The sequence below is a fragment of the Ochotona curzoniae genome, unplaced genomic scaffold (assembly GCF_017591425.1).
Source record: "Ochotona curzoniae isolate NIBS_2020 unplaced genomic scaffold, NIBS_Ocur_1.0 contig_66, whole genome shotgun sequence".
NCBI classification, from domain to species: Eukaryota; Metazoa; Chordata; class Mammalia; order Lagomorpha; family Ochotonidae; genus Ochotona; species Ochotona curzoniae.
In genome coordinates, this window is record NW_024466512.1 from 20,939,835 (window position 1) to 20,965,359 (window position 25,525).

General features: G+C 60.5%; 2 protein-coding genes across 4 annotated transcripts; one reads left to right on the forward strand and one right to left on the reverse strand.

Annotated features, from left to right (window-relative positions):
* Positions 1-949: 949 nt before the first annotated feature.
* PSD (pleckstrin and Sec7 domain containing) lies at positions 950-15,162 on the forward strand. 2 transcript variants are annotated; one of them, XM_040992213.1, is made up of 18 exons: positions 950-1,022; positions 1,892-1,950; positions 3,126-3,862; positions 4,097-4,199; positions 4,676-5,036; positions 5,656-6,102; positions 7,154-7,348; positions 7,518-7,598; positions 7,776-7,888; positions 8,324-8,382; positions 8,478-8,567; positions 11,281-11,324; positions 12,858-13,048; positions 13,138-13,208; positions 13,293-13,450; positions 13,581-13,725; positions 13,851-13,994; positions 14,366-15,162. In XM_040992213.1, the coding sequence occupies exons 3-18, from the start codon at positions 3,209-3,211 to the stop codon at positions 14,594-14,596; spliced, it is 3,087 nt and encodes a 1,028-aa protein (XP_040848147.1). In that variant the 5' UTR covers positions 950-1,022; positions 1,892-1,950; positions 3,126-3,208; the 3' UTR covers positions 14,597-15,162. The 2 variants fall into 2 exon arrangements, with proteins under 2 accessions (XP_040848147.1, XP_040848148.1); XM_040992214.1 differs by lacking the exon at positions 950-1,022 and having other exon boundaries at positions 1,501-1,950.
* Positions 15,163-15,281: 119 nt separating this feature from the next.
* Positions 15,282-23,326, reverse strand: NFKB2 (nuclear factor kappa B subunit 2). Of its 2 annotated transcripts, XM_040992215.1 has the most exons (23): positions 23,217-23,326; positions 21,888-21,980; positions 21,619-21,700; positions 21,490-21,530; positions 21,152-21,250; positions 20,921-21,072; positions 20,598-20,704; positions 20,360-20,518; positions 19,734-19,838; positions 19,508-19,593; positions 19,294-19,432; positions 19,076-19,204; positions 18,799-18,984; positions 18,569-18,710; positions 17,330-17,444; positions 17,019-17,232; positions 16,708-16,877; positions 16,503-16,605; positions 16,248-16,399; positions 16,092-16,161; positions 15,791-15,963; positions 15,599-15,710; positions 15,282-15,505 (listed from the first exon to the last, which is right to left on the reverse strand). In XM_040992215.1, exons 2-23 carry the CDS (start codon positions 21,906-21,908, stop codon positions 15,384-15,386), a joined length of 2,679 nt encoding a protein of 892 aa, XP_040848149.1. In that variant the 5' UTR covers positions 21,909-21,980; positions 23,217-23,326; the 3' UTR covers positions 15,282-15,383. The 2 variants fall into 2 exon arrangements, with proteins under 2 accessions (XP_040848149.1, XP_040848150.1); XM_040992216.1 differs by lacking the exon at positions 23,217-23,326 and having other exon boundaries at positions 21,888-22,148.
* Positions 23,327-25,525: the final 2,199 nt, after the last annotated feature.

Genomic DNA, 25,525 nt, shown 5'->3' on the forward strand with positions numbered 1-25,525 from the left:
TTCCTTCTCTTTTGCCCTCCCTGCGGATCCTGCAGCAGCCCGGGCTGCGGCTGCCTCTCCCCCGCACCGCCCTGCAGGGCTGGGGGAGGTGGCTGGGAGACCTAGGCTAACCTGAATAAACAACCTTTGTGCCTCAGCACCGACTTAAGGCTTGATGATTTTCTGGGGATTTCAAAATCCGGCACAACACTGCCATAGTACCTTCTCCCCACCACACACCGCGTGGGTGTGGAGGGATGCGAGGGCCACGTGCTCCTTCAGTGCAGCCTCTTCCGCCACCTCTGGGTATCGAACCGGCTTCCTCTATGCGCATCCTCGATCTGCGGACACCTCGGTGAGGGGAGTGGGTCTGTGCTGTCCATTTAAACAAGGGGACGTCAGGGAGGGAGGGGCATGGAGAGAGAGAGGGTAGCTCGTGGGCACGGGGTAGAAGGAATAACGTCTAGGCTTCTATACACAGTAGGGTGACTGTTACTATGACGACGGTTAATTGTATATTTCCAAGTTGCAATGCTCCAACACAAAGAAACACTAAGCGTTTGAGATCATGGATGTGGCGATTGGCCTGGTAAATTGATGATCACAGGCTACATACACGAATGGAAACCACAGTGCCCCTCATTCATACGGCTGTTACATCAGTTGAGCACAGGTAGAACCGAGGCCTTGTCCAGCAACCAGCCGGGTCGGGCAGCGAGAACCCAAGCATCATATTTTCCCACAATTCTTTCTATGCTCCCTCACCACCCCCGCCCCCCAATCCAAAGAGGAGGGAGAAGCCTGCCGCAGGGAAGGACCTGAAGAGGTTCAAATTGGGTGAGGGGCTTGCTGGCACACTTCCGGGAGTCGCTTGTAGGAGGACCGACCTGGGCAGAGACGGGGCTGCGGGAACGCGCACCGTCGCCGGCCACGCGCCTCCCTCCCCCTCCCCGCTTTGTTCGCCGCTCTACGCCTGCGCAGTGCGACAAATCTGGCGCTGTCCCCTTCAGCACCACGCGGAGCCCGCGCCGCCCCTCCCCGCGGTGAGCCCTGCGCGCCTCCGCCTCGCTCGTCCCCGCGCCCCCGACCGCCCTCACAGACCCCAGCTTCCTTCCGAGGTTACCACCTGGCGGTCCTGACTCTCCCAAGGAGGGTAATTGCCACAAACGTATCGAACGGCGCTTTCTTCACATAGCCGGGCCCCATTCTACCCGGGACAAGGGGACTGGGGTTGCCCCATCTCATCTAAACTCTTAGCCATGGGAGGAAGGGCCGCAAGGAAGTACTCCCTGAAATCTGATTTAATATCCCTCCTGCTGCAGCCTGGGTGTGCAGTCAGCATTAGGACTTCCCGGGTTTGAGACCCAGAATGCCGGAGGGTTCGGAGAGTTCGAGACGGTGTTGGCCAGACCTACAGCTGCAGGCAATAATGGTCTCTCGGGTTTGGGGGCGGGTCCAATCTTGACCCGGACCGTGTGCCTGGCGCGGCCGCGTGCTTGTGGAGGCGGGAGCGCGTGTGGCATGTAACAGGTCATGTGGCAGCCTCCGAGGGACACGCGTGGGGTCTGGAGCAGGACACGCGTGTGCAGCTGGCTCCGACGTGGGTTCAGGGGGCGGTGGGCGACGGGGACGTGGACTCAGCCGGATGGGGCTCCTGAGGATCTGAGGAACCACAGCCAGGGTTCCAATCGGCTTCCACCTCACCTGGGACAGTCTTGGGTTGGCGGGAGAGCCCCAGCGGGCATCTAGCGAGGACCAGGGGGCTGACAGCCTCGGGGACTCAGGACTCTGGGAGAGGGCGGGGTGAGGGTGGGGATTAGCGTTGCTTGAGTGGCGTGCTTGGGGGAGGAGGAGGGACTGCGAGGCGAGGCGGGCGGGCCTGGAGCAAGCGGGAGCCGCGCTGCCTTCACAGCTGAGCTGCGCCCAGCCTCTCCCCTGCCTCTCCTCGGTCCCAGCTCCTGACGAGCACCGGTGAGTACAGAGGCGGCTTTGCTGCGCGGCACGTCCTGGGTTCCAGCTGAGCTGCAGGAGGCTGCCTAGCAGGGTTGCTGTTCTGGGCCTCTGTCCCTACCCTGCCTTGCCACCAGAAGCCTCTCCCCTCCCACTCCCCGCCCATCACCCCACTGTGGTGGGTAGACCTGTTAGTTCCCTAGGGGAGGGCAGCAGGAGAAGGATGTGGTGCAGTTTTCCCTGCCAGAGCCTCAGTGACAGGTGGGGGGAGGGGCGGGTGTGTGTCCCTGCCAGAGCATGGGTGTGTGTGTGTATGCTGTGCGCTCTGTCTGTATGCACTGAGCAGTGGGAGGCTACGTGTGTTTGTGTACCTGTGTGTGTGTGTGTGTTTGCTGACTGTGTTGTAGAGCAAGCCTGTGCCTGTCCATTACACACACGTTTGTTATGACTGTGAGAGTGCATGAGGGTGTGTCTTTGAGCTGTGTGTGTGTGTGTGTGTGTGTGTGTGCGTGCGCATGCTTATGTCCGTGTGTGCCAGGGTGCTGCCTGTGGATGTGTGTCCACTGTATCCTGCCATATTGACTCTTAGGTATGTGTGTGCATGTGAGTGTGTATGTGTGCATATTTGTACCTGCATGTGCACCTGTTCACACCTGTAGTGGTGATCAAGAATGGCCCTTTCCCATGCAGCGAGAATGGAGTGGGGACAAGGGCTGCTGTTGGACCTCTCCCCACCTCCCTGTGCCTTCAATCCATCCTTGTCCCTAAATAACCCCTGTTCTTCCTCCTTCTCCTTCCAAGAGGCCTGAGTTCCCCTCCCTGAGGGTGGGGAGGGAGCTACAGGGGACCCAAGGCTGTGTGCAAGTGACAGTCCTTACCTTGAGGGTGGGGCCCTGACTTCCCTTCGGGTGCCACAGGGAGCTGTTGGCTCCCTCAACTTCTAAAAGGGCGTGCTCTCTCCTCTCAGGGCCCCAGGCAGGACAACAGGAAACAGGGGTCACTTGGGGGCATAATATTTTTCTTCCCAGATCCTCATGAAAGTAACACCCAGGGTTGGGGCCCCTAGGCCTCTGTCACCCATGGGGGCCAGGTCCCAGAGGTTCAGAGGCACTAGTCAGCTTCCTACTCTGTGCCTCTGCTTTCCTGCCCCCTAACTCCCTGGCAGCTCACCCTCTGCTCCCCTTCCTCTCTTGCAGGCCTGCCTGAAGAGCATGCAGCCCCCTCACTCCCCGCCTGGCCTCACCATCCCTGCCCCCCCAGCCTGACCCCCAGCCCCAGCATGGCCCAGGGTGCCATGCGCTTCTGCTCGGAAGGCGACTGTGCCATTTCCCCACCACGATGTCCTCGCCGTTGGCTCCCCGAAGGCCCCGTGCCCCAGAGCCCCCCAGCCAGCATGTACGGCAGCACAGGCTCCCTGCTTCGGCGAGTAGCAGGTCCAGGGCCCCGAGGCCGGGACCTGGGCCGTGTGACAGCACCCTGCACTCCTCTGCGCGGGCCCTCCTCCCCCCGCGCAGCTCCCTCCCCCTGGCCACCTTCTTCCCCTACTGGGCAGCCTCCCGCTGGGACCCGGAGCTCCGTGGTCATCTTCCGCTTTGTGGAGAAGGCCAGTGTGAGGCCGCTGAATGGTCTCCCTGCTCCTGGAGGCTTGAGTCGAAGCTGGGACCTGGGGGGTGTCTCTCCGCCCATGCCCACCCCAGGCCTCAGGCCTGGGTCCAACCGGAAGTTGCGACTGGAGGCCTCGACATCAGATCCCCTCCCAGCAGGCCAAGGCTCAGGCCTGCCTGGCAACCGGGACCCTTTCCGGGGGCCACCAGTCCCACCCCAGGTTGGAGCAGATGGCCTCTACTCCTCTCTCCCCAATGGCCTTGGGGGGGCCCCTGAGCGCCTGGCCAAGCTCCTCCGAGGAACTGCTGACACCGGATTCCTGAGCCAGGTATACACCCTCTCTGGACTAGACCAAGGGCTGTCCTTGCCCCTTCCCCCCTCCCGAATTGGGCCTGCTGCACTCTGAAACCTTCCAGTGGTCCTAACTCGTCTTTTCCCCTGTGTCTGCACCTCCACCTATGCCCTTGTGTGTCTTAATTTCTATCCTACGCTCTGTTTCTGTCTGGTTTTATCTTTCTCTGGGTGCTTTCTCTCTTGCTCTGTCTCTCCCTCATTGGCTCAGGGGGACACTTGGTCCTCTCCCTGGGAAGTCTCCTCTCACGCCCAGAGAATCGCTCGAGCCAAGTGGGAATTCTTCTATGGCTCCTTGGACCCCCCCAGCTCAGGTAAGGCTGGGGCTGAAGTGAGATGCACAGGGGTGGAGAGGGTGGGGGAGGGATTGGGCCACCTCTCTTCCCCGCCCCCCCTGCAGCTAAGCCTTAGGAGGGAGCTTGCCCTTCAACCTTCCCCGGGCTGCTGGGCTCCCCACCCAGCTAATAGCCTGGTAGGCCTCATGCTCTCTCTTGAAGTTATGGTGCAGGCTGGGCCTAGGCTGTGCCCCCAGAGGAAGCTGGCAGTGGGTGCGGGGGTCTTTCCTTCCTTAGAGTAGCAAAGGGGCTGGTTTCCCACAGGCTCCTCAGAGCTATTTGACATGAACTCAGTTAGAAGCGAGCTCCAGAGGCCCAAGGCACAAGTGAACTTCCTAGTGGGAGGAATGGTGGCTAGACCATGAAAGAACTTCCTGTCAGCTTGAGCAGAGCAGGATCAGGATGGGGACTAACCCCACTGACCTGACCTGGGTGCCTATGCATATATACTACAGGTGCTAAGCCCCCAGAGCAGGCCCCGCCGTCCCCAGCCGGAGCGGGCTCAGGGAAGGGCTCTGGGGTGGCTGTGGGGCAAGCAGCCAAGTACTCTGAGACGGATCTGGACACGGTGCCCCTGAGGTGCTACCGCGAGACCAACATTGATGAGGTGCTGGCCGAGCGCGAGGAGGCCGACTCAGCCATCGAGAGTCAGCCCAGCTCCGAGCGCCTGCCTGGCACTACCCGCCCACCTGCCCCACGTCCTGGCCCATGCCTCGGCCCTCCTTCCAGTTTGGGCAGTGGCGATGAGGACGAGGATGAGGCAGGCGCAGAAGAGGATGTGGACGATGAGGTGTTTGAGGCCTCAGAGGGGGCCCGGTGAGTAGGAGAAGGTGCAAGATGATGGTTTGCTCCTTGCCACCGGCCCAGAGGCAGCACTGGGGTCAAAAGGGGCTGAGAAAAGGATGAAGGTGGAGCAAGTGGCGCAGACAGTGTCGAGGTGGAGGGCAGGAGTTCAGGACAGAGTCCTCAGGCCTGGTGGGGAGCTGTAGGGAAACCTGCCAGTATGCAGCGGGGTAGAGGAGGCAGCCAGGATAGGGGAGGGCTTCACACAGAGCAGGGGGGGCGGGTCAGAGGCTAGAATGGGTCCCTGGTAAGAGAGCCGATAGTAGACTTTCTGTCTCACACCCTCCCCCCACCCGCAGCGTGGAGCCTCATCTCCTAAGATGTTACCAGAAATAGAAATGAGATGGCATGAGGGAAGCGGATCAGGGGAAAGGAGGAGAAAGGGAGATTAGCAGGGCGGGGCTGGAGGGAAAGAGGGAATTTGGGTGCTGAGGACAGGTGGGGCTGGGGTCCAGGGCAGGGTAGGAGGCACTGACTGTTGGGCTGTTTTGGTAAGGGGTTAGGAGCCTGGGAATGGGGACTTGGAGGCAATGAAATCCCACATCAGGCCTGTGCTCTGGATCCCTGACGGAGGTTCTCTCTGCCCCCACAGGCCAGGGAGCCGGATGCCTCACTCCGGGCCTCTCAAATCACCGGTGCCCTTTCTTCCTGGGACCAGCCCCTCAGCGGACGGGCCTGACTCTTTTAGTTGTGTGTTTGAAGCCATCTTGGAGTCCCACCGGGCCAAAGGCACCTCCTACACCAGCCTGGCCTCGCTGGAGGCCCTGGCCTCACCTGGCCCAACCCAGAGCCCCTTCTTCACCTTTGACCTGCCTCCCCAACCCCCTGCCCCGCGGCCTGATCCCCCTGCTCGGGCCCCGCTTGCCCTCCTTGAACCTGATTCTGGTACCAACTCTGCTGCGGATGGTCCCTGGATGCAGAGAGGGGAGGAAGAGGAGGAGGAGGCAGAGCCAGGAATGAAGCCTGTCCCAGGCAGGGAGCCCCCTAGTCCCTGCCACTCGGAGGACAGCCTTGGTCTGGGGGCAGCACCCCTGGGCAGGTGAGTAATTCCTTAAGGCCCCAGGCACAGCTGATTGAAGGGACAGCTGCTCCGGCTAGTGAAACTTCTGTTTATATTCCTGATCCCTGAGGAGGGGTAGCCAGGGTATACACATGTCTGCTCTGCTACTAGAGGACAGCTTCCATTGGCTGTGAGGTCCTAGATTTACGGATAGGAGAAACCAGGATTCAGGATTCCCCAGAGAACAACCTCTTTTCTATCCTGGAGAGTTCTTGGCTCACCAGGCAGTCTCCAATCTGCTTGGAATCCTCATGGTACTACCCCTTCCCAGCTCGCAGCCAGCAACCTCCACCATCACCCCCTGGCATGGCAACCCCCACACCCTGTCAGGCGTGTCTCACCCTGCTCCAGGAAGTCCTTTCACAAGCTAACCTTTCTGCTCTGCTCACTGCTCAGCTACCCTCTCAGTCACGGAAGCCATGGCAACAGGAGGGGGTGGCCAGGGAGACTGGGTTGCCTAGCAACCAGGAGTTTCCGGCCTCTGTCTCTGGGGTGACAGGTGGCTTTAGGAGTAGAGCAACTGGGGCGGGAAGGGAAGGATAGAAGAAAGGGAATTAGGGGTACAGCCTGACCCCCATCCTTGTGGTCTCAGTCTACTGCTTTGTGAGTAGATGGAAGCAGCAAGGGGAGATTTCATTCCCTGGTGGGCAGGCGCAGGGAAGAGCCAGAAGCAGGAGGGGTTCACTGTTGCCTTCCATGGCTCCTTCCAGCACCCTGTCCACCCCACCCCTGTCCAGTGTGAGGATGGGGACTCCGTATATAGCAGCAAACTGAGGAGCCTGGGGGAGGCAGCCAACACAACCACAGCAGTAGTGTGGGATGTGGGTTAGATTTAAAGCAGGACTTCCACAGGGAATGGGCTAATGAGGAGAACCTATATAGTCTCTTTCTCTGAAGAAAAAAAAAAAAAAGATGTTCTGCCCCATGTCCCTCTACCCACTTCTCTGTCTGAGGGTCTGAAGACACAAAGAGGGCCTGGGTGGGCTTTGGGGGCCTGCCCATTCTGTGAGCTGGTGTTCCACCCTGGCAGTGAAACGCCTCTCAACCCGCTGGTGTCTGACTCGGACTCAGAGCTGGATAGCACCGAGCGGCTGGCCCTGGGGAGCACAGATACCCTGTCCAATGGGCAGAAGGCGGATCTGGAGGCCGCACAGCGCCTTGCCAAGAGGCTGTACCGACTCGATGGCTTCAGGAAGGCCGACGTGGCCCGGCACCTCGGCAAGAAGTAAAGCCACCCCCACCAGGCTGGCCCACGGGAGGGGGTGGTGGGATGCATCCTGGTGGCACCTCCATATCCTCTCCATCCAGGGTCCCCATGTCTCTAGGTAACCCTTCCACCTGACCCCCTGATGTTTCCCTGGGAGACCCCACCTGTCTCTCTGCCCCACCCATAGCAATGACTTCAGCAAACTGGTGGCTGGGGAGTACCTCAAGTTCTTTGTCTTCACGGGCATGACTCTGGATCAAGCTCTCAGGTGGGTGGTCACCACCCCTACTCTCCAGGCTTGGCCATGCCTCCTTTAAGCTCCTGTGTCTACCTTGACACCACACCTCCCTCCCCTAAGCTGGCCAGCATGGGCATGGGCGAGAACCCAGGGCGGCTCAGAAAGGGCACCTTGGATGGGGGTGACATGCTCTTCCTCCTTCCCCAGGGTGTTTCTGAAAGAGCTGGCTTTAATGGGTGAGACCCAGGAACGGGAGCGGGTGCTGGCCCACTTCTCCCAGCGATACTTCCAGTGCAACCCTGAAGCCCTGTCCTCCGAGGGTGAGGAGGCCGCAAGCAGGGCTGCCTCAGCTGGGTCACTAAGGCAGACGGGTCGGGCAGAGGAGTATGAGCATGTTGCAAGCATGTATACATGCATGTGTGCAGGGAGTGTGAACCTGGCGGCATGCAAGCAGGCCCAGACTGTGCTATGAAGCCACAGCTGTCCACACACATGTGCAGGACAAGGCCTGGCTTCTTTGGGGATGGCTTGCATTCAGGGCAGACAGGGATGTAAATGTTGGGGGCAGACAATGGACAGCTCCCAGCATCTTAGGGAACCAGGGAATGAGATGAGGGAGGGGTCCACAATGAGATCTTTGCTTGCCAAGATGTAAGGCTTGGAAAGGGGTTGCTGGGACCGAAGGGAGTTTAAGAGGGCATGGCACCTGAGTAGGGCAGGTGCAGTGGCCAGGCTGAAAGTTGGCTTTTCACTAGACGGCGCCCACACGCTGACCTGTGCCCTCATGCTCCTCAACACGGACCTCCACGGCCACGTGAGTGGGGGTGGACAGGTGGGCGCTGGGAAAACACCCCGGGTCTGGAGACTTCAAGGCCCCCCAAGCTCACCGGCCTCTGTTCCCGCCCTCAGAACATCGGGAAGCGCATGACCTGTGGAGACTTCATCGGCAACTTGGAGGGTCTCAACGATGGTGGTGACTTCCCCAGGGAATTGCTCAAGGTGGGGGGCGGCGCAGATGGCAGCTGCGGGAGGGAAGGTCGCCAGAGTCCTGGGGCGGGCAGCGGCTCCCGGGGATGGGGGAGGGGCGGGTGGGGCGCGCCGGCCCCCCCATGCTCGTGACTCAGCCCGGGGACCGCCCCCTCTCCCTGCCCCCCATGCGCGGCGCTCCCGGAGCCTGCGCACGCGCGTGCAGTGCCGGTGGCGGCGACGCGCGGGGAGGGGCAGGGGAGCAGAACCCGCGCCCCCGGGGCCCGCGGCGGCCTCAGCTTGCCCTGCGGCCGGTTCAAGTGGCCCAGCGCAGCCCGCCAGGGGCGGACAGCCACAAAGACCTCCTGCGCAGAGGAAGAGGGAAGGGACAAAGGCTCTTCCAGAGGCTTACGGCCGGTTAGCACAGAGCTGGACCCAGAGCCAGCGTGGCGGGTCCAGCGTAGGCAGGGCACGCGCTCAGGAGCCAGTGCCCAGCCCGCAGGCAGTAGATACACGCGCACCGGTGCTGGGCAGACGGGCTCACCGGTGCTTCCTCCAGATCCATAGCGTTTTACTTGGGGAGGTCTGGAGTTTCTTGAACCGCCGCCCCCCCCCCGGGTTGAGCACAATGGTCTCCATGCAACCCCACGTGTCCCCGGGCGGGTATGAGGCGTGTGTGTGTGTGTGTGTGTGTGTGTGTGTGTGTGTGTGGAGGGGGGGTGCACCAACGTGAACTGTGAGGTCCGGGGCCGCGAGCCGGGCTGTGTCCTGAAAAGGAGTTTGTGCCGCGCTGGGCTCTGGGAGATTTAAGACTGGCGACAGCACCGGGCACTGTGATGGGACGGACAGCTTTGAATTGGCTAGCTGTTGGATGGCATAAGCCCGCGAATGTAGGGGTGTATGTTTGTTGAGTTAAAGGTTGTAAAGTGTGAGGTAGGTGTGCATCCTTGATCTGTAGGATCTGTGAGTTGGGGAGAATGGATGGTGGCACCTACTTAGTTGGGGCGTATTTCTAAATGGGGTATATTGCACATGGGCTTTTCAGGATACCTGCGGCTGGGCTCCTGGGGCCAGAGCTAGTCCGTGGCTGTGTCCTCAGTGAAAAGGAGCAGCAGGGGAGTCGGTCCGATCCTTCCTCTTGCTCTCCATCCCCTTCTACCCTGACAAGTCAGGGGCCAGCGTCTGGCCCCGGGAGTGGGGGGCAGCCCCCGCCCCGCCCCGTGGCTGCGCACCCAGGGCCCCCTGGCGGCCGCGCGCGCCTCCGTGGTGCGCGGTCCCCGCCCCCAGCCCGCGCCCTCCCCTCGCGCCGAGCCGCAGAGTCGACCGCGCCACCGCTGTCGCCACCGCGCGCTCTGTGCGTCGGTGGGAGCCGGCCGCGCCGGGCCGCGCCGCTCGCGCCGGCTGTCGGGGGAGCCGTCCACGGGCCGTCCTGGGCGGTCCGGGGGCGGAGGGCGGGTGGGGGGCATGGCCGGGGGCCACGGCGCGCCGGCCGGGCCAGCATGATCGGTGTCAACAGCATCCACAGCAGCGCCGGGCGGCTGCGCTCGCGCTCGCTGTGCTCCGTGCGCTACGGGCGCACCCACCGCGGCGCCGAGACCCTGTGCTACGGCTGGCCGCAGCGCTCGCGCAGCCTCAAGCCCGTGCTTTACACCGACCTAGTGGTCAGTCGCCTGCAGAGCCGCAAGAAGAAAAAGGCGGTGAGGGTGTGGGGGCCGCTGCCCACGCCGAGCTTGGGGACCGCGGGAGGGAGGCATGGGGAGGGGCGCGAGCCGGGGGAGGGGGTCCATCAGGGGGGGTGAGAGCGAGCTTAGCAGGGACAGAGTTCATAGGCCAAGGAGATGGGCATGGACTGACCAGGGCTAGGAGGGCAGAGACCCTGGGACCGAGATGGGCCTCACCAACCAAAGGGTCTGGGGGAGAAAGAGGGCTTCCTAGCCAGGAGCATGACTTGGGGCTCGTGGGTGGGGTCCCAGGGCCTTGGAAGGAAGGTGTAGCTGTGGGCCAGAGGAGGGCCTGAGCCTGGGCAGGGAGGCAGCAGCAGGCTGGAGCTGGGGTGTGCAGGGTGGCTCGGTGGCCACTCCAGGCTCTTGGCGAGAGTTGGGTGGTAAGGGTTCAGGGTTCCAGGGGTGGCTAGGTTTGGCCGGGTGTGTGCTGGGAAGCTGTTGTGATTAGCATGGGTTTATGCTGTGCGGGGGCTGGAGGCTGCCGGCTGTACCCGCCCCCAGACAGGGTGTGCACAATGGCAAGCCTAGCTAACCTTGTGCCCGGGCATGGCTGTGTGCACAGGGTGAGCTGGTGGTCGCAGTGTGTTAGGGAACATGGGGGTGCTGTGTCCCATCACAGGGAAGGCACCGACGTCACCACTGCACCCGGCTCACACGCAGGCAGCATCACACGCCACACACAGCCTGGCAACACACATGCCGGGGACACACCCACTCACAGACCGGCTGTCAGAAGCACCCCCACAGCCAGAGGCATTGCCATGGACCTGTGTTCCAGACCATGCCTGGAAAAGAAGGGTCCCTGATACCCACCGCCCATTCTCTGTTCCCAGCACCTCACAACCCTAAGTGTACCCCAGGCTGACTGTCTTCAGAGACAAGATTGGTGCAGGAGGCTTGGGAAGTGTGGGGCTGGTAGACCCTGGGAGGGAGAGCTACCAGCTCTGACTTGGGGTGCTGTTGTGGTGGGCTTCTTCCTGAGAGTGACCCCTGCCCCTTTCTATTCCTCTCCCTCTCACCAGGCCTTATACAGCTCCATCAAGAATGAGAAGTTGCAGTGGGCTATGTGAGTCCTGGGCCTGTGTTGAGGGGCTAGGGGTAAGGTGGGGGTGAGGGAGGGGTTGCTTGGAATGGCCCCTGGGAGTCCCCGGGCTGTGGGGGCAGGAGAGTGGGTGAGACTGCCTTACATCCTTACTTGGTGATGCTTGCCTGCGCTTGGGGCTGTGTTTTGTCTCTGGCGGTTGTTATGACAAGCTGGGCTGGGACTGGGGTGGGGATGCCCCCGGCAGCTCTCATGGGAGAAGCAGAAGTTTCTGGAAGTAAGGCTGTGATCAGTGGTACAGGGGCCCCCTCAGGTCCTAGAGCTCTCAGAAGCGACAGAATGATTTGCTGTGTTCTGCCCTTGACAGCGCATGGTAGAAGCAGGGAGGCTCAAAATGAGTCTCATAGGAATCCAGTCTGAAGAGAGGTGGCAGTTTGCCTGTCTTCTTGAGGGCAGACCTTACCCTTAGGCATCCACAGCTGGCTTGGGTTGCAGGTACCTGCTGAGGTATTTGTGTGGGGTGGCCAGAAGCGCCCAGGCATTAGACGAGGAGACCTCAGGAGGATGCAGAGGCCAGGGTTTGGGTGCAGGGGATCAGGGAAGGTTAGTTGGAATTCTAGGACTGAGACAAATCTTGTAGAAGTGGAGGAACTGGGGAGAAGTATAAACTGACCAGCACGAGTATGGGTTGGGAGAGCTGGAGGAAGCAGGCTCGGCTGGAATGGAGGATGGGAAGATGAAGGCTTTGTTGGGGATATAGGGTAAGGTGCAGGTGGAAGGCAATAGGAAGGTACTGCAAGTTCTTTTGTTTATTCTTAAAATGAAAGTCACAGAGGAGGGGAGCAAGAGCACACACTTCTGTCTCCTGCTTCACTTTCGAAATGGCAACAACCAGGGCTGAGCCAGGAGCTTCTTCCAGATCTTCCAGGTGGCTGCAGGGGCCCAAAGACTTGGGCCATTTCCACTGCTTTCTCTGGGCATTAGTAGAGAGCTGGATGGGAACTGCAGCAGCCAGGACTCAAACAGGTACCCATGTGGGATGCTGGCATCACAGGTTGAGGCCTAGGCCAGAGCTAGCCACTACAAGTCCTTGAGCAGGTGAGCTACAATGTAGAACCCAGTGTATTTTGTTTTTAGCCTGGTATCAGGGTCTGGAAACCAGGATACACTGAGGGTAGCACTAGGAAGCTACATTTTTCTGGTGCCACAAGGAGCAAAACCTGCCTGGGGCTGGGTGTGGCTGAGGCAGAGTTAAATTCAATCAGAAGTGTGTGAAAGTCAGGGTTGTGTGCAGAGGTGGAAAGGATGGGGCTCCTTATGCTGGAGGGGAGAGGCAGTTGTGGTTCCACCTGGCAGGGCTCTAACCTGAGGGAAGGGGCATGATGCTTTGAGGAGCAGTGCTGGAAAGGGTAAGACCCAATGTAAGGTGGGAGACATGGCAGAAGCCTTGGATCAAGGGAGTTCCCAGTCACTGCCCCAGACACCCCTGCTGAGGAGCCCTGGGCAGTGGGCTGAGGGATCCAGGGGCAGCCCCCTCTTATGCCATCTCACCTGCAGAGACGAGGAGGAGCTGAGACGCTCTCTGTCTGAGTTGGCTGACCCCAACCCCAAGGTCATCAAGAGGGTGAGCGGGGGCAGTGGCAGCAGCTCCAGCCCTTTCCTGGATCTGACTCCCGAGCCCGGGGCTGCCGTCTACAAGCACGGGGCCCTGGTGCGCAAGGTGCACGCAGACCCTGACTGCAGGAAAAGTACGTGGCCCTTGTGGGGAGCAGGCTGGGGATCAGGGTGACTGGGAGGGAGCTGTCCCATGCCTCCTGACCTGACTCCTCCCTTCTAGCACCTCGAGGCAAGCGGGGCTGGAAGAGCTTCCACGGAATCCTCAAGGGCATGATCCTCTACCTGCAGAAGGTGCGGGGCGGGGCTGCGGGCCCACAGCTGGGGAGGGGATGGGCTGGAGGAGCCAGGAACAAATGGGCACCCCACCCCCCGCAGGAGGAGTACCAGCCTGGGAAAGCCCTTTCGGAGGTGGAGCTCAAGAATGCCATCAGCATCCACCATGCCCTGGCCACCCGTGCCAGCGACTATAGCAAGAGACCCCATGTCTTCTACCTACGCACAGCAGACTGGCGAGTCTTCCTCTTCCAGGCCCCGTGCGTGCCCTCCTCCTGCCCAGCCCTGCTCCCACCTCCCTATACCCTGCTTCCTTCCTCCATTCTGTTCCTCTTGCTCAGGACAGGCCCCCCCAGAATACCTGTCCCAAGGCCTGGGCTTTCTCCCCAGGAGCCTGGAGCAGATGCAGTCCTGGATCACCCGCATCAATGTGGTGGCTGCCATGTTCTCCGCCCCGCCCTTCCCAGCTGCTGTGAGCTCCCAGAAAAAGTTCAGCCGCCCCCTGCTACCCAGTGCTGCCACCCGCCTCTCCCAGGTAACCCCAGTTGGTGGCAGAGGGACAGGATGGGCGGGTCCTGTGTGTTCAGTACCTTTTACAACACTGATATGTAAGCAGTATGGGCCATAAGGACCCTGAACTTGCTCCCCGTTTGCTGCTAGGAGGAGCAGGTGCGGACCCATGAGGCCAAGCTGAAGGCCATGGCCAGCGAACTACGGGAGCACCGGGCTGCCCAACAAGGCAAGAAAGCCCGTGGCAAGGAGGCTGAAGAACTGAGGCAGAAGGAGGCCTATCTGGAGTTTGAGGTGAGCCTGCTGGGCACCTCTGCTACCCATAAGCTCAGATCAGGAAGAGGTGTGAGCCCAGGAGTGGAACTAGCTAGGTGGCCTTGTGCGGGCTGCCCAATTCCCCAGAGTGCAGTTTCCTTACCTGTAGAACAAGGCTGGCATTTCACACCCACGAGGGTCCCAGAGTGAGAGATCCACCGGAAACAGTAGCCCTGGGAGTCCTTAAGGGGTCTCCAACTTGCTAGAGGGTCAGCTCTTGGGCATTTGGGCCACCCAGAGTTGGGCAGGTATCTGCTCTCCAGCCTTCCTGGTATCCCTCGCTGGTCCAGAGGGAGAGGGACGGACAGGTATGGAGAGCAGACCCTCACGGCTTCCACCCCTCTGCCCAGAAATCCCGCTACAGCACCTACGCCGCGCTGCTTCGGATCAAGCTGAAGGCAGCGGGCCAAGAGCTGGATGCGGTTGAGGCAGCACTGGCCCAGGCCGGGGGTGCTGAAGATGGGCTTGCTCCTTCTCACTCCAGTCCCTCCCTGCAGCCTCACCCTCCAAGCCAGCCCCGGGGTCCGCGTACAGGCTCTGAGCCCCGGGCAGGGGTGGGTAGCGGGAGGTGGAAGTCCTGAGCTGGGGTGGGTGCACCAGGGGCGGTGCCTGTGGGCGCCTGCATGATGACAAAGTCCTGCCTGAGCCCGGGCCGGCCTCGGGCCACCTGTGAGGGCCTCCTGGCCCAGGGCCCGACCGCGCCGGACGCGGTGTCCGGGGCAGGGCAGAGCTGGGGCGCGGGCCTCAGGAGCCAAGGCTTGAGGGGCCCCTCCAAATCTCCTTTTTGTGATAATGTTTTGCACTTTTTCGTACAGGGTGGGTGGGGGTGGGAAGGGCCAGCGCCCCTAAACTTTTGATGCTGTTTTTTTTTTTTTTGGTGGGGGAGGCCTGACGAGGGTTCGCTTTCTGTTGAGACCCCTCAATCCTGACACCAGCAGTCTCCTTCCATCCTGGAGTCTGGTTCAGACAGGGGCCAGGAACTGGGGCGAGGCTGCTTTCCCTTCCCTCCTTCCCAAGGGTCACCCTGTGTGTAGGGTACCCACATAAGGCCCTGTTCCTGGGTTGGGCAGCCCAGCCTGCTTCCTCTCCATGTGGGCCCTGCCTATTATGTTCTGCCTCCACCCCCATTAAAACTGCTCGGAATTGCTGGCTGGGCTGCTACTGCCTCTTGTCTGCAGTGCCTGGCTTAGGGCCCAGGCAAATCACTGATTTTGGGGTTCATGGGTGGAGACCACCAAGACTTGGGTAGGGAACCCTTCCTTTCCCATGAGAATCCTTTATTTGCCCTAACTTAGGCATACAGGCTTGGGGTGTTAAATAAGACTTGGAATGGGGAGCTGTACAGAGGGCTGGCGTATAGGGGGCAGGTCAATGGACTTGTGGCTGGGGGTGCCCATGGCAGAGACCTCCTGGCGGCTCCGGAGGCAGACCCAACTCCTCCGCCTCCTGCCCCACCGACTGGCTCCCATATGCGCTGTCTTCCTTCACCTCTGCCAGGGGTGATAAGAAAGGGGCATGTCAGGGCCTTGGCATACCCCTTCCCCCTGAGCCAGCCCTACCTGCCAAGGTTGCACTCCTTTTACCTGTACTGGGCAGTTTGTCCCGGGTTTCAGGACCCCTTAGCAGCCTCACTCCTTCCTCCAGGCCCATGGCGGACAGGGCCTCCAGCAGACCCGCCAAGTCCCCACCGGCAAGCTGTGGACAAGGAAGGGACATGAGGCGGTTGTGGGGTTGGAGCTGTGGGGCTGGGCTGGGAGCTGACAACAGCAACAGACCTTGTAGCTACGAAGCAGGCTTCCGCTGGGGGAAGGTGTCTTCCTGTATGTGTCCACCAGGCTGCGTAGCCCCAGCCGCTCGGCCAGTTCCGCCCAGCTGCCCTGGGCCTCGGGACTGTCCAGCAGCTGCTCCAGGTTCTGCAGTGTCGTGTCCCCAAGGGACAGCCCTGGCCCTGAGGGACACACACACATCAGTTAGTAGGGCAGAGGTCCAGACACAGGTACCTGGACCATGCTTCTCTGCCAGTGAGCACATGGCTAAGGCTAACAGGACCACTGGGGGTCATGAATGAGACCTCACCTGCAGGGCTCGGGGGGCTCCGGGGGGGCTCGGCCATGCTCTGAGCAGCATTGAGCAGCAGGGTTTTCACCTGGGGGCACAGTGCAGGCAACTTCCCATCTTGTCCATTTGCCCAGGGCCTCACTCCCTACTGCTGCTAGCTTCCACTGGCCTCACCTTGGTGCTGCGCGTGAGGTCCAGTGGTGTGTGGCCCCGGAAGCTGCTGTGGGTATCCCTCTCTGGCTCCTCAGAATCCGTGTCACTCCCCGAGCTGGGAGGGGAGGGCAATGGGAATAGGGGCTCCTCGTTTTCCGCATAGATGTCCGCTCCTGAGGGAGGCAGTAATTAAGGGGGTGCTGGGGGATCACGTGGGGGAGCCAGGAGGTACCCCTCCTCTACCCCTATTCTGATGTCCATTAGAGCAAAACTGACCAGCCTTTAGGAGGAGGCGGGTGAGGGTGGGGGATCCCAGTCCTGCTGCGAGGTGTAGTGGCGTGTTCCCCGCGAAAGTACGAGCATTCACATTGGCGTGGAGCTGTGGAGGCAGGAGGTGGCTGACCACGACACAGTCCATAGGCCGCCTCCCCTACCCACCTCCCCACTTTCCATGTCCCACCCTTCCCAGTCCTCATCCCACCTTCGTGACCAGGTGGGTAACCAAGCCCAACTCTTCCAGCTCTGTGGCCAGGTGCAGGGCCGTGCGGCCCCCCTGCCGCTCTGCTGCCTCCACTTCAGCCCCACTATCCACCAGCAGATCCAGGCACTTAGTGCTTCGGGCATGGACTGCCAGGTGGAGTGGGTACAACCCTAGAGATAGGAGACACTTGGTTTATAGCTAGGACTGCAAAATGGTTTCCTAACCGGTCCTGACCAGTCCCCGCCTTGATGTATCACTCTGTGCACCCCCTAGTACCCGGTCTGATCCCCATCCTGGGGTAGGGACCTCACCCTCAAAGTCAGGCATATGCAGCAGCTGGGCCATGGCGGGAGCTCCACTGCACAGTAGCGCATGCAGGAGGTCGGCGGCGCTGGCGCCTGCCCGCAGTGCCAGGTGCACAGCTGAGTCCCCGTGCCGATCCAGCAGTGCCGGGTCCGCACCCACCTGCAGCAAGACTCTCACCACCCTCGTCTGCCCGGTGATCACCGCCAGGTGCAAGGGAGTCTGCGGACAAAGGCGAGGTAAGCTAGGCCTGCCCTGGTCTAGACCCTTTTGCTTTCTAACCCCTGTCCCTGCCCGCTCACCAACAGGTATCCCTCACCTGGTGTAGGTGGTTGGTGAGGTTGACGATCCCCAGGTGTTGGGCATGGTAGATGACATGGGCTATTTGCTCAATGACACTGGTCTGCCCGTGGATGATGGCCAAGTGCAGCGGCCTAGGGGTTAGAGAGTAAGACTCTGGCCCAGCAAGCCCAGCCAGCTGGAGCATCTGCCATCCTCATCCCTCTCCTCCTGGGGCCTGTGGAACCCAGAATGTCCTCAACGGCACGCATTTTTGTTTTTAAATAAGCTTGTCTTTAAAAAATTATTTGAGAAGCAGAGAGAAATTGTGCATACATGGGTTCACCCCCTAAATGTCCACAAAAGCCAAGGCTTGGCTAGCTGAAACCAGGAACCTGGGACCCACTATGCCTCTTCTAGATTGGTGGCAGGGGCCAAGGAGTACTACACCAGCAGGAGGTTGGATCAGAAACGCAAACCCAGGGATGTGGGCATCCTAAGCTGAACCATAACCACTGCCCCAAATGCTGTCCCCCACCTGAAACTTAGAACGGTCATCAGGAATGGGCATTAGGGAGCAGGGTGTTAGGCTGCTCCTTGGGGTGCCTGCCTACACCCCATGTTGGGGTGCCAATTTGAGTCTGGGATACTCTGCTTCCTTCCCAGCTTCCTGCTAATGCACCTAGGAGGCAACAGATGGTGGTCCAAGTGCTTGGGTCCCTGCAATCCACGTGGGAAACTCAAATGGAGTTCTAGGCTCCTGGCCAGCTCTGGCTGTTGCAGACATTTGGAGAGTGAGCAAGATCTGTTACTGTGCTTTTCAAATGAGTATATTTTAAAATTAATTGAGAGGCAGAGAGAGAGAAACAACAGTGAGTGCCTGTCTTCCAGCCAGATGTCTGCAAGGATCCTAGGCTGGGAAACAGCCAGGAACCAGGAACTCTGTCCTGGTCTCCCGTGTGAATGACAGGTTCCCAGTAATTTGGTTTTTTACCTGCTGCCACCCAAAATGTGCATTAACAGGATGGTTATTTTGGGGTGGTGGGACTAGACTGACGCACGTGCATACATGCTGCCTTCTGCTGTACTACTGTGCCCTCTTAGCTAAACTGCAGTTTGGAGAACCTTGGTAACGGAGAACAAGTCAATCTGGATTTGAGACCCGGCCTGTCCACCCCCGAGTCCGCCTCTCTATGGGTCCTTTTCTTGTCCCTGCCCCACGAACTTTCACAGGGCACCATTCAGAAGACCCCAGCCCAGGCCAGTCTCCCCTGCCTACGTGTCTCCATTCTCGTCCTGTGCCGTCAGCAGGTGGAGCTGTCCCACCAGCAGTGCGCGTGCATCTGCCGTGATGCCGTAGTCCAGCAAGGCTCGGGCGCTGCGCTGGGCCAGGCCGAACATACGTGCATTATATTCCCGTGCTGGGGGCGACAGGGGGATGCCAGCGCATGGGTACAGGTTCACCTCCTAGCAACCGCGCCCCGACTATTCCAGGTACTAAGGCCATACCTCGTTGCAGCACTTCGGGGGCCTGTGGTTCACTCGGCTCCACCAAGGGCTCAGCAGCATCTGTGCTGGGTGCTGAGGCTGCCATCTGTGCCCCGCCCCCGCCTCCAGGGTAGCAGCCCATTGGGGCTGAGCCTGCCTGGTAGGGACTGTAGGCCAAGGAGGAGGGGAAAAAGCCGAGGCTGCCACCTGTGGATGAAGGCAGGATTCACCCAGAGTTCTCCAGCAACGACTTCCCTGCCTTCCTCTCCTTATCCCCCTTCCAGCCACCAGCACTCACCTCCCCCTCCAGCTCCTCCGTAGCCCCCAGCCGCGCCACCAGAGCCTCCACCCATGTGCGAGCCGCCACCAAAGGGCTGGGAAAAGGCCGGCAGGGTCTTCCTCCTCTTGCGCTGCACCTCCTCCTTGTCTTCAAGTGCAGGGATCAGGATGTGACTGCCCTGCCCGGGGCCCTCCCCACCCCCTGCTCTGGTTCTGAGGACCCTCTGGCCTGCTCACCTTCCACCAGGGGGTAGTAGGTGAACTGTTTGGAGTCAGAGACATCCCCTCCACGCTTGCGCTTCAGCTGCAGGAACACAGTCACGGGCCGCTCAATCTTCATCTTGTGATAGGGGGGTGTCCGGAATACAATGGCATACTGGAGAGGGGGGAGCAGAGGGTCAGTGTGGGCTGTTTAACCCAACCCCCGCCAGGGCCCTGGTCCCCTGGGCACCTGCTTATGAACATCCGTTGGAGAGAAGTCCCCAAAGGCCTGCCATCCATTCTCATCATCCTCATAGAAGCGGACCTCAATGTCATCTATGAGAGAAGCTCCCGGTTATCCCAGTCACCCGGCCACAGCCCCTGGGGGGCTCTCCAGGACCACTTACTTTGGGGCAGCTTGCACCCCCCCTGGTTTCTCTGCATACCTCTGGCTCCGGGCCTGGCCCCAGGCTCACCTTTCTGCACCTTGTCACAGAGCAGGTAGACTTCGTCTCCGCCCCGCACAGAGCCTGCTGTCTTGTCCATGCGTGAGATCTTCAGGTTGGATGCGCCAGGTGACTCTGTGAGGGCGGCATGTGTCTCACTGAGATGCCAGGCCAGCTGGGGTGACAGTTTGCACAACCAGGTACTCCCCACAAGGGTCGTTCAGAAAGTTCCAGGAGAAATGGAAGTGAAAGCCAAGGCATTTTTTTTTTTTTGCTTGGTGCCGATATTTTGAAATCTACACTTATTGGGGGAGGGTTTGAAACAGTTCATGGAACTTGTGTATTACAAAAAAAAAATCTTGCATGAATTGCAAATATTTCTTTAAATAAACTTGTCATCTAATTCCACTTCCATGACCTTTCTGAAATAGGCAAATTCATGATGTCAACACCCCCAGCAGGTCCAGGACTGACCAGTGTTCTTCCCAATGACAGAGGGGGGTGGGACTAGCTCAGGATCACCCAATGTGCAGGTGGAAGGTCTAGACTCCTCCCAGGACGACCGGATTGCACAGCTCAAGGTGCCCACCTGTTCCCTCTGCCCATGGGTGCTACCCAGGCCCCCTGCCCACATCACCAAGAAACAGGACACTCACTGCTGTCGTGGATGGGTTGGGAGATGACAGGCTTCAGGGGCAAGGAGAAGGAGCCATCACTGGCCCGCAGGAAGGCAGAAAAGCGCAGCCGCACGATGCTCAGGTCCATCACCTTCTTCAGCTCCTTGGCCTCCTGCTCCAGCTCCCGCCTCTCGGCCTCTGCACAGCCAATGGGCAAGGAGCATGACCTTCCCAGCTCCCTCGCTCCCCTCATCTGACTTCCCCTGTCCCTTCATACCTGTCAGGCCCTGCGGCCTGGAGCGCAGCCGCTGCCTCTGCAGCTTCTGTATCATGATATCCATCATGTTCTTCTTGGTCACATGCAGGACACCCAGGTTGTTGAATCTGGGAGGAGGGCAACGCAAAGGTGCTGGCCTCTGTGCACCCTCCCCTGCCCCAAGCTCAGCTCAGCCTTACCTCCAGGCAGCTAGCTGTTGTTTCCTCAGGCCCCTGGGTTCCCAGTCCAACCCTCCGCCCCTAATTCCCAAGTCAGATGCCAAGTCAGAGAGGCCAGTTGGGGCAGTGGGGATATCCCACGGGACCGGGGAAGGAGCCACCTACTGGGCAGTCATGTCCTTGGGCCCCACAGACACAGCGCAGACCCCCAGCTCCGAGCATTGCTTCCCCACCAGGCTGTGGGCATGTGCGCGGGGTGGGTCGCTGTGGGTCACCAGGTCCACCTCGATCTTGGCGGGTCCCTCGTAGTTACAGATCTGGGAGGGGCAGGGGCGGTCAGCAGTGTCCCAAGATGAGCTGTCTCCCACCCACCCTCCAGGTGCCATCCAGGCCCACCTTGACAGTGGGGTAGGTCTTCCGGCCCTTCTCACTGGAGGCCCCGGGCAGCCCTCCATGGGAGGGGCCTTCACAGCCATAGCGGAATCGGAATCCTCGCTGCAAGTCCACATGTGGCGACAACATGGTGAGCGGGAGGGGAGCAGCCACCCTGGCCGCAGCCCTGGCTAGCGGTGACTCCAGGGATGGGCATTGTCAGCCCCAAGCCACAGCCAGGCCAAGCACCTAATCTACAGCAGCCTTCCCGGTGGGATTCCTCAACCCAGTGGTCTCCCACTGGTGGCTTACTCCCAGCTCCAAAGCTGAAGTCCCTCCCCACTCCCATCCCTTTAACTCACCTGCTTTGGCTGCTCCACAATGACCAGGTAGGGGCCATCAGCTGGGGACAGAGGGGCCTTGCTGAGCCAGGCTCTGGGGGCCCATCCTCTCCCCACGCTTGTTCCCTCTGAGTTAGAGAACTCACTGACCTGTCTCCGGGGCTGGTTCCTTGGGTTCGCCAATGGAGGGGTCAAATTTGAACCCTTCATATTCGATGATGCCGTCCAGGCCCTGGGTTTGGAGACAGAAACAGGGGCATACAGGGTAGGGGTGGACAGCTGACCCAGAGCCCCCTCTGGAGCCCTTCCCGCAGCTGAAAGTCTCAGTGCTCGCCCCCCCCCCCCACGTTCAGGGCGGAGAGGCAGGCTGTACTCCTCCGGGGGGCCAGCCTGCTGCAGGACCCCGTGGCAGGACTTACAGTGTTGTAGCTCTGCTCCATGGCTCTGCGGCTAGGCCTGGGTCAGGGTGGCGCCTCCCACCGGGTCTGCTTCCCGGAGCTGCAGGCGCCCGCCTAAAGTGGGGGTTGGGGGAGTGGCGAGAAGAAAGGGGGGACAGGTCAGGTCGGGGTGGGCAGGAGATGAAAGGGGGGGCGTGGGGAGACCCAGGCTCGAGCGAGGGTCCGAGCTCCTCCAGCCGCCCGTCCGGGAGTGGCAGGCGAGATCCGGAGCTGGGCTGGGTCGGGGAAGGGGCAGAAAGTTAGAGCCGCTCAGGAAAGTCCCGAAAATACCAGGGGGGCGGCGCCGGAGGGGGAGGGCCTGGAAATGACGCGGCGGCCCCGCCCCCACGGCAGGCGGGGCGCCCCGGCGCCCCGAGGCAGGGAAGTCCCGCGGGGCTCGGGGAGCAGGCCCCCTCCCGGCTCCCGGGCCCACTCGGCCCCGAGGGGCTCTCTCCGCTGCGGAGGCTTGCAGGTCGGGGCCGGCTCCAGCGCCCGCAGCCTGCCCCCTCCCCGCTTCCCCGGTCTGGAGCAACCTTGGGATTTTTTTTTCTGCCGAGAGGGAGGCCACGGCTGATTCACCCGGGGGCTTTTGGGGGGACATTCCTGCTACCGAAGGTCTCCCTCCTCTCGGAGGAGCATGTAGGCGGAGTGTGTGTGTTGAGGGGGGGCTGGTCCCAGCGGATACCCCCCCCCCGAGTTCTCCCCCAGGAAGCGATTCTGGGGCCGTGGTGTAAGAGAAGCAAAGGGATCTTTGGGGTCGGCTAAACCTCTCTGCAGCCGAGAGTTCCCACCTCTCACGGCCGTGCGCTCCCCCAGCCCAGTGCTCAGGCCCCAGCGCCTGGGTGCACGGTGTGTGTGTGTGTGTGTGTGTGCCCCCAGCCCAGTGCTCAGGCCCCAGCGTCTAGGTGGAGAGAGAGAGAGAGAGAGAGAGAGAGAGAGAGAGAGAGAGAGAGAGAGTGTGTGTGTGTGTGTGTGTGTGTGTGTGAGTGCGCGCCCGGCGGCCCCAGCCAGTGCCAGCCAGCTGGTCGGTGCGGGCACGGCAGGGCAGCAGGCCGGGACGCGCTGGGCAGAGCAGTCCCGGAGCCTGTGCGTGCGGGCGCCGGGGCGCAGGGGAGCGCGCCGTGGGGCTGCAGGTGGGCGCACGGCGCGGCGCTGGGGACGCGTCTCTGCCGCTGTGGCGCACACACTCCGCCAGCCGGGGCGCCAGCTGTTCTCCGAGTCCCGGGGCTCGCTCGCTCACCGGCCCGCACGCCGCCCCGCTCCTCCGTGTCCTGCACTCTCTCCCCCAGCACTTTGAACCCGGACACTCACCGTGACGGCGGCTCCGGTTCCGGCTGCTCTCCGGGTCCGGAGAGGGTCAGGCGGGTCACGGCGCCTCTCCAAGCCACCCGGCCCCCGGTCGGGAAAGCCCCTTGTCGGCCCCCCGGAGGGGGGAATTCCCGTGACGTTTCCGTGCGTCTCTCCCCGGGCTCCTTCTCATTGGCTGAAAGTTCAAGCCTGGGCCTGGCACAGCCAACCGGGAGCGAGGCAGCGCGCCTCGGGGGGCGGGTGGAGGGAAGTTCGCGGAGGACGCGGGGCGGGCGTGACTGGCCCCTGGGCGCGAGGTGGGACTCGCCGGCCGAGCGCCACCCTCCGCGCCCAGACTCTCGGCGCCAGCCTCTCCGCGGCCAGGCCGCCTCGCACGGCTGGGAGCCCCAGCCTAGCCCTGCTGCTGCTCGGACTCTTGGCTCCCGCTGAAGCTGGGGAACCCCAGGGGGAAGCCGACCGGCCCCAGCCCGCGGGTCCCTCTCGCGGAGCCAGGACTCACTGCCGGGAAGTGTTGGGGAAGAGGAAGGAAGTGGTCTTGAGGTCTGTTCCAGGGCCCCTCCTGTCGGTTCCCGTGGAACTGCAAGGACGCTCAGTACGGGTTCGGGGCCAGGGAGTTCTGCGTGGGGTGAGATCTGAAATGTTAGGATTGAAAAGAGGTCCTCAGTCTGACTGGATTTCCTCTGACACTGGAGACCATCGCCTCTGCAGTGATACCTACTGCCCCTCGCAGGCAGCGATGTAAGGCAGGAGTGCACTCTAGCCCTCTCTCCTGTGCACACGTCGTCATGTGCCAGAGCACGTGTTGGGGGACTTTGCTGTGAGCTCCCAGTAACACTAGTAGGTAAACATTACCTCTACTTCTGGAGAAATTAAGCAGGAGAGATGAAATAATACACTTAATTACGGACAGAGACAGAACCAACATTCAAACCAAGGTCATGAGACCCACGACAAAGCTCTTCTGTCCAAATTGATAGAAAATAAAGCTGACTTTCCTATCTTGCTGTGGGCCTTTTGAGAAAGAAGAGTAAGGTGCTGCCAAGCAGTTTACTGAAGTCAGATGTATTATTTACTCTATGTCCCTTTTAAACAATTATTTTTTTTCCCATTTAGGACAATCCACAAAGAGGAGAAACAAAACTCCTCCATCCACTGGTTCACTCCCCAAGTAGCCCCAACAGTTACAACTGAGCCAATCTGAAGCCAGGTACCAGAAGCTCCCTCCAGGTCTCTCATGTGGGAGCAGGGTCCCAGGGCCTTGGGTAGTCCTTCTCTGCCCTCCCCAGACACAGACAGGGAGGTGGAAGAGAAGTGGAGCAGCTGGGACATGAAATGTCATCCATATAGGGTCCTAGCACCCAAAGTGGGGAAGATCAGCCAATTGAGCCATTTCCTTGGGCCCGGAAGTCAGATTTTGTTGTTGTTGTTGTTAAAGATTTATTTTTTATTATTTTCATTGGAAAGGCGGATATACAGAGAGGTGAGACAGAGAGGAAGATCTTCCATCTGATGATTCACTTCCCAGGTGGCTGCAGCGGCTGGTGCTGAGCCAGTCAGAAACCAGGAGCCTCTTCCAGGTCTCCCACACAGGTGCAGGGTCCCAAAGCTTTGGGCCGTCCTCGACTGCTTTCCCAGGCCACAGGCAGGGAACTGGATGGGAAGCGGGGCTGCCGGGATTAGAACCGGCGCCCATATGGGATCCCGGGCGTGCAAGGCGAGGACCTTAACCACTGCGCCATCGCACCAGGCTCTGGAAGTCAGATTTTTTAAAAAGTAATTTTTGAGTGTTGTATTTAAAAACTTTTTTTAAATTTTGTTATTTTAGAGAGAGGAAGGGAAGGAGAGAGAGAAATCTCCCCCCCCCCCCCTTTTTAACTTCTAGAGAAATCTCCCATTTTCTAGTTCATTTTTTGCATGCCTGCACTGGTCCAATAGGAGCTGGAATGCCCAGTTCAGCCCTGGTGCCTGGGGGCCATGCGGGTTTGTGTTTTCTCATGTCCAGTTCCTGAGAGCCCTATACAAAGGTGTCTGTGTGCCTGAAAGCCACTCTGTTGCTGGTCACGAGTGCCTGTTCTGTCTGCAGTTCATGCTTTCTCCCAGCACGTGCTCAGGAATTCACCTGTTGTGGGTTGTTTGCTTCGGCCTCTTTCCGTTTTCACAGGTCTCCACTGAACTCTGAGCTCAGCAGGGAGTAGCCTGTGGCCTCCCACCTCAACCTTTTCTTATCAGAGCCTACAGAGAGACCTGTCTAGCTTTGAGGGGTTCTACACCACAGCTGCATCTTTGGAATAACAGAAGACAGGATAAAGGAC

Bases quoted from the DNA above. Each gene is read 5' to 3' on its own strand.
- PSD (XM_040992213.1), top strand. From the start codon at position 3,209: ATGGCCCAGGGTGCCATGCGCTTCTGCTCGGAAGGCGACTGTGCCATT. The intron at 3,863-4,096 runs GTATACACCCTC...TCATTGGCTCAG, and splicing joins ACACCGGATTCCTGAGCCAG to GGGGACACTTGGTCCTCTCC. The intron at 8,568-11,280 runs GTGGGGGGCGGC...CCCTCTCACCAG, and splicing joins TCCCCAGGGAATTGCTCAAG to GCCTTATACAGCTCCATCAA.
- NFKB2 (XM_040992215.1), bottom strand. From the start codon at position 21,908: ATGGAGCAGAGCTACAACACT. The intron at 18,711-18,798 runs GTATGGCCTTAG...TGTCGCCCCCAG, and splicing joins CCCCGAAGTGCTGCAACGAG to CACGGGAATATAATGCACGT. The intron at 17,445-18,568 runs GTAGGCAGGGGA...TCTAACCCCTAG, and splicing joins CAGGACGAGAATGGAGACAC to GCCGCTGCACTTGGCCATCA.